Consider the following 7,370-nt stretch of genomic DNA (forward strand, 5'->3'; position numbering starts at 1 on the left):
AGAGCCTAAGTCTTGAATCTGCAGGAATCTCTTAAATTGATTTATGCCGCTTTAGCAGTGACTTCACTGTGGAAATGTAATCAAACATTGCTGATTAAATTGAAACTGTTCAAAAATCATGAATCAATATTCTGTGGATGGCAAGCGAAGTGCAAAGTCATCAATGAACTGCACAAGTGCCTGGGTGTGGAGCGCATTCTGCAGTATTAGCCGCCAATCACGAAAATTTGCTTAGTTCTCTCCGAGTGGCTATAGACCACCGATGGCAAAAATAGGTCAGATTCAAATTCATCAAAAGCTGAGGATAAAAAAAGTTCCGATAAACTAAATAGTAATATTGGATTTTAACTGTGGTTATTAATACGCTATCGCAAAACGAATCCCACATAATTGAATCAAATTAATGCAGCACTGATGGTATTTTTAATAAAATTTCTTTTGTGACCGGATTGTTGATGTTTGGTTTTTATACATGTTCACATTGTGATTGTTACTTCGTTGGATTATTATCTTGGGCGTAATTGAATTAAAGAAGAAAGAATTAAAATATTTATTTAAAATCAAATGAATGCAATATTGTTATGTAATTAAATTCAAACATTTGTGAAACTAGATCCATTTAAAAAGGTTTCCTTAAACAATAATTACTGCTCAGTAGGCGACTGGGCCAACTATCAGGAAAACTAGGGGACGGAACTCAGTTCATTTTTTTACTTCTAGTCTCTTGGATGTTATCAAAGATCTCAGTAGTTTTTATTATTCCAAAGGAATCGGTTCGTGTTTAATCAGCAGTAAAGGCCCCCACAACCAGGAGTTTAACAAGTAGTTTTACCTGCGATGGATGTCACCGCAGCCAGCATGATGTACCCCAATCCCTTCTACGCTCCAAATTACTCCGGCAACCAGCAGCCGCAGTCGCAGCAGCATCAGCATCAGCACCAAGTTTCCGGACTCGGAATAGGATCATCTGGGATCAATGCGCCTCCAGGTGTGGGTTCTTCGGGGCTCAGTCCCCGCACCGCCTACAGTGATCTCTACCGCTTCGAGGACGGCAGTGGTGATGCCAGTGGCTCTTTGATGCTGGGCCAGGACGATGATGACCTCTGCGCTGGCGAGGAGGCCTCTTCGCCGGTGGCCAGCACCTCAACTGCGGTGGGGGAGTCCTTGAAGGGAAATGCAGAGGAGCTGCAGCTAAACCTGGAGGAGATGGCCGAGCGGAGTGATATGATGACCGAAAGGGGGGAACTCCAGGAGGACGACGACGACGAGGAGGAGGGCGACGATGAGGAGGAGGACGACGACGAGGAGGAGGAGCAGGAGGAAAACAGGGAGGTGGGGGCCTACATATCCAGCATGGGCGGCGGCAGCACATCCTACATGGTGTTCCCGCGCACGGCCGCCGACTTCATGCCCCGCCTGCCGCTGCCCCGGCACAGCCCCTACATGATTGTCGGCCAGGAGCAGTACGTCATCCAGCCGGACACCGTTTTCGTGCTGGGAATGCGCCTGAACGTCACCAAGAACGACATCATCACGTACTTCGGCAGGCTGGGCCTCATCAAGATGGACGAGGCCTCCCAGAAGCCCAAGATCTTTGTCTACAAGAACAAGCAGACGGGCCGTTCGAAGGGTGAGGCCACCATCACCTACGTGAGCCCATTCTCGGCCCAGGCGGCCATCAGTTGTCTGAGCGGGGCCAAGTTCATGGGTCAGGTGCTCACCGTGCTGCCGGCCTACCTGTCCACCCGCCAGGGCAGACTTCGCTTCAACTATCCGCGGGAGCTGAACTCTCCGGAGCGGCAGCGTCGCCAGCGGGCGCTGAAATGGAAGCCGGCTAGCGACAACTGGGTGTGCACGCTCTGCCGGAACAGCAACTTCGTGTGGCGCTCCAGCTGCAACAGGTGCCAGGCCACCAAGGTGTCCGCCTCTGGTCAGGGTACATCGACAGGATCTGGAGGAGCGGATGGCGCCCGTAGCTGGCGGCCACGCAAGCACGATTGGCCCTGCGGCTTCTGCTTCAATCTGAACTTTTGGTACCGGGAGAAGTGCAACCGTTGCCACAGCCCGCGCTCCGATGAGCCGCCCGCCTCCGGGGGGGACAAGCCCGTTCCCTGGGAACTGGTGCTCAGCACGCCCCCAGTCGAGTAGTTTTCCCCCATCCACTTAAACGTAGCCGTATCCCGTTTGTATCTGTATCCGTATCTGTATCCGTATCTGTATCCGTATCTGTATCCGTATCTGTATCCTTATCCGTACGCGTTACTGTTTGCCTATCCGTATCTGTTTGTACGTGTCTGTTGATGAACGAAAGTTCTACCCTACGATTCGAATGCTGTGTTCCCCCTGGACCCGTTTAAATTTCAAGTGATTGGAACTCGCACATCGGCTGAAAGACCCCCAAAATTCCTGTCTTAGGATCGCGTTTTAAAGCAAGACTACTACTATATCTTCGCCCGAGAGCCCCTGAGATTGTGGGACAATGCAGCTTGCTGAATGGTAATCCACTTAATCCGGGTAACTGAATACTTTGCCCGGCACAAAAGGCAACCGGACCCACCTGGCGAGCTCTAAACGTTTAATGAATTTATTTACTTTCCCGACGCCCGCAGCCAGTGGCTCATTGGCTCTGTGGTACTGCACTGAAAATCGAAATATAAGTTTATTCGCCCTCGAAATTGTTTAATAAAAGTTGCGTTTTTTTTTTCTAATTATTAAATTATGAATTCGTAACGAATCAAACTGATACAAGTGTGGGTTCATTGAATTTCTGGAGTATTGCTAGAAGTAAGCATGACCTTTCAATTTGGCTTATATCTAAATTTAATAATTTTGAAATTACCCTTCCTTTTTTCAAATAGTATTAGTACAAATTTACAAGTCACTTATAAGCAGGGACGGTAAATAATAATTATTTATTAAAAAATAATTCCAATTTAATGATTTTTTTAAGCATATAGCGATGTTGAAAGAGATCGACTTAAAAAGTTGTTTTTTCATAGTTAACCAATTTATTATGAAATTCGGTTTTTTGGTTTGTCTTGATTCAGTAGGCTTACAAATTACGCATTATTTGATAACAAAAAACATGGGTCAAAAAATAAACCATTTTTTTTTAATCATTTATTTTTTGCTCAAAAAATAATTAATAAATTGTATTTTTATTATATCACTAATAATTTTTAATGTCCCTGTTTATAAAAACTATCTAATGGCGTTATTAAGAAGTTTGAAACTTAACTAAAACTTTTTTTCTATTCAAACCATTTGAGTTTGAATATTTCCCCGTGCACTGATGTCGGGCCACTTAAATCCTTGTCCCACAAGCCTCCTTCTTTCGTACTCCTTCCTGTCATGTGATTTAATCAAACTTTGCGTCAGCCAAATCTGTGCCACAACAGCTCGGTAGTGGTGCTGGTGAGTTGCTCTCTTGGCTGCACCCGCAGTTGTGGCTGCCTTCGTCCTTCGCCCATCGCCCTTTGTCCTGCCACCACACCTGGCACGCCCCCTTCTTGTTCACCTGTTCAATAGAGGCGGTGGCGCCAGGTAGACTTTGTGTTGTGCATTTACTTTGCACTTTCTTCCACACGAGCGGGGAAGGCAGCTGGTTGGTGGAGGAGCAGGAGCAAGAGCAGGAGCACTCTGCCTAGAGTCTATCGTCCAACGTCCGTTGTGTTTGGTCTGCCGCCTGCGGGATATTTGCGTAGCTGCAGGTGTTGATCCACCTCCCCAGGGAGACCATGCCCACCTGGCCGACCACCACCTGCCCACAGTGTCGCCGATTTAAGTGGCAGTCGGGCAGTAAATGCAATAAACACCATTAGCTGCAACGACTCCGTTGGTCGGCGGTCTGCCGGGCTTCGCCTCTGGCCATGCCAGGAAAAGTTCACTGCAAACGGGACCATCGAGGTACGAGTTAGTGGAAAATGGTGAGGGGAATGGTTGCCGCATCAAAATGCAAACGCGAAGGGCGAAAAGAGTTTAAGTGAATTGAATGGAAAACTTTTCGAAACTGCGGGCGCCATCAACTTTGGCACCCAAAGCGGGTGGCAGAAAGTTTCTGAAGCCTGATTTGTTTATAGTTGCCAAGATTGTCGACTTTTTGTGACCCATTTTAGCCTTTACTTCAACATAATTAGACTAACTTGGTTTCGACTTGGCCATTTGGCAATTTTATCAGCGTAATTCGGTTTTCTATTTATTTTCAAGTCAAATAGAACAAAAAATTGAAATCAACAAATCAGATTGTTTGGCGCTTACTCTGTTAATCCTTATCCATTTTTTTTTTTATTTTGCTATTAATTCATTGACATTGCCAAACAATATGTTTTATTTGTTTTGGAAATAATAAGGTTAACAATATTCTTATTTTTTTTGAAAAAGCACAAGAAGTGGTAGGTTAATTTAAGATTGATTTAAAAATCGGAAATTAAAAGCAGCTTACGAAGGCCCTTTTTATGCTTTATATCATAAAATCAGACCAAACGTATACAAACTACTAACAACTTCACACAAAAAATAAAAATATATACATACGACCAACATAATGATTAGGAGTATTCATAATACCGCTGGAACGGAGCTTCGGAACCCTGACAAAGATAGGCAGATCAACAAGATCGGAGCTTTAACCAAAAAGAAGAAGGCTAAGCTCCTGTTCCAAAATCATGTCGGTTTTCAGAGGAACATCATCAGCCTACCTCAAAGAACTAAAAACCTTCTGTCACGAGAACCACATTAAATTGACTAAATGCGTCCACGGTTAGCGACTCTGCGGTTCGGGGTTCTCTATTGTTGTCACCGAATTAAGAGCGGGAATAAAATGCAGGAATCGGTAATCCCAGCTCCCTACCTCTTCAATCTGTCACTCTTTTGGCGGTGTCACTCACGGGGGAATAAATGGTGCCAAGTGCAGTGGAAACACCAGAATGCAACTAAAAGTGCTGCTGTGGAGTGTTCTGAGCCTGACTAGAAAATACCCGGTACCCGCCTTACTAAATACCATTTCTGCTTCAGAGCATTTCAAAATTGAATCAACTCCTTTAACAACGAACTGAAGCTCATTAATTTAAATTAGAAGCATTCAAACTTGTAGCATCGTTCTCATTCAAGTATTTATATGGTTAAGAGAGGTCCTTTAAATCAAAAGCCTTGGGTTGGTCGAAAGTTTCAACAGGACGCCAAAACCCATAAGTAGCATGAGCTTTATCAAAATATATTAAGTTAATAAAAATAAAAAACTCTCATTTTATGCGCTTGAAATATAATAATTAATCTTCAAAAAACATTAAACAATATCTATTTATACATTGTAAACTTAGGTGTAAGAACAAAGCTAAAAGATGATCCGTCATTTGGCTATTCCAAAAAGAACAAAAGCCATTTCTTGAAAAATATTATTAAAATTTGGAAAAAAATAAAACCAGAATCAAACTATTCAAAAATTAAAAAAAAAGTATTTAGTCTAATTAAAATCGAATATGAACCAATTTAAAAAGAATGTCCATGTAGCTTTTTATTATAATTATCAATTTCAGGAAGACTATGTATGTACCTTGTGCTCCATGGATACTGGGGTAAACTAAAGCTAACGCCTCTTCGCTTTTGTCAAGACACAAACAGAAATCCACTCAACCTCACCCACATCCTGGCATCCTAGCATCTAGCAGCGACTTCTCACCCATTTCGCATGCCAGATTCTGCGGTTCATTGTACTTTGCGAGCATTTTCAGCTTGCTAAGCTCGCGACTTCCGCGTGTTTTTCCTCCATTCCGGCTGCCATTTTGTTGCGTTTTTCCGTGCTTTTTCTGTTATCCAGCTTTCATCCTTTTGTGTGGCCGGGCACGTGCATCGAACAATGGTGCGAGGTTCAGGAGCAGAAGCAGGAGCAGAAGCAGAAGCAGAAGCGGTGCTGAAATGTTTGGCTATGAATTATGGTGACACAGATCGACACCGTCTCTAAGCCCAGATTGGCCTGGCTCTGACAGCTTCGAAGGCTAGCTGCAATCGCGCATGGCGTATTGCGTATCGCGTATACGCAGCGTGTTCGGTTTCAGGTTCGGTTTTCAGCTGTCATATGGCAAACGACCCGCCAGGGAACCGTCCTCGCACCGACTATCTTTTTTGGTTTGCGGTCGCGCCGTGCCCCCCAAAAAGTTTGCCGGACACAAAGTCATGACTCTTTCCACCAAAAACGGATGCCCTGACAGCTGTTCGTGTTTTTGGTCCTGGCCAAAACTGCAGAGAGCAAACAGAAAACAGCAAATTGGCAAAGGCCGTCACATTAGCGCCATTTTCCACTCTGCGGTCATAATTCACTGAAATTAATTGTCGCATTCGAGTTTTGTGCGGTCGTGCTGTGAACTTTGGCGGCTTTTTTTTTGCTAGTCTATTCTGGCTACGATTTCCAAAGTCCCCGGGGTGCCGTAAATATCGTTCGGCTGCCGACTTCTGTTTAAGGTCTTTGTGCCCAGCAGGCGGAAATTGTTAAAGAGCCTGGATTCGGGCGCATTAAACGAATTTGTCTACATCTAAATCAAAGCCTTCCACTTGACGAACTTCGGTAGCTTGCCAAAAGTATTTGGCCGGATCTTGGGAGCCCCACCGAATGCCAAGGGCTTTTTGTTCGCCAGGCGTGCATACCTCTCCTAATTCCTGGGAAGCTAACAAAAAAAAAAAGGGAAATTATGCAAAACATAATCATAAAATTTAATAAAAAATACCGGAGCACGCGTAAGTGGGTCGCTGATTGTCCCAATGTGTAACGGGTCCCGCTAATGCTGCTGCAACATTTTTATTTTATGCAAATACATTCAAATGGCCCCGGTCCAGAGTGGACCAGGCTCAGCAAAGGGCTTCCCGCTCAGCAAAGGGCTTCCCAGCAAAGGGCTTCCCGCTTTTCCCAGCTCCAGCTCCTCCAGCTATCTTTATCAGGTATTTGTTTATGCAGCTGCCAAGTCGAGGCTTATTTTATTACATTTCTTGGGGGACTTGGGCCCGCACCGTTGCCCTTCATACAGATGGCTTTCGAAATAGGCAAATAAGTACTTGGTAAGTAAATTTCGGGCACCACCTACAACCTGCTTACCTCGAAGGCGGAGCGTCAATCGGCTGGCGCTGGCGCTGGCGCTGGCACATAAAAATAAGTCCGGAGACAACGATGTCATTCAAGGACTAAACAAAAAGTCGGCGGCAAAAAGTTGAAAACTTTGCTTTGTTTTATTCGTTTCGGGTTGTAAAATGAAACGAATGTTGGCAAACTTCAGAACGGGTTTGAAAGTCGGCAAATAAGCGCGCAACATCGGCCACGCCCGTTTGAAAAAGGATGTGGGCGGAGCGGAACAGAAGGCCCCTACAATGGGCATAAGATAAAA

General features: G+C 44.7%; 1 protein-coding gene across 1 annotated transcript; it reads left to right on the forward strand.

Annotated features, from left to right (window-relative positions):
- The first annotated feature begins 660 nt into the window (after positions 1 to 660).
- LOC128266621 (uncharacterized) lies at positions 661 to 2,700 on the forward strand. The gene has a single exon (XM_053003265.1). It carries the CDS (start codon positions 838 to 840, stop codon positions 2,146 to 2,148), a length of 1,311 nt encoding a protein of 436 aa, XP_052859225.1. The 5' UTR covers positions 661 to 837; the 3' UTR covers positions 2,149 to 2,700.
- Positions 2,701 to 7,370: the final 4,670 nt, after the last annotated feature.

This window comes from Drosophila gunungcola, chromosome 3R (genome assembly GCF_025200985.1).
Source record: "Drosophila gunungcola strain Sukarami chromosome 3R, Dgunungcola_SK_2, whole genome shotgun sequence".
Classification (NCBI taxonomy): Eukaryota; Metazoa; Arthropoda; class Insecta; order Diptera; family Drosophilidae; genus Drosophila; species Drosophila gunungcola.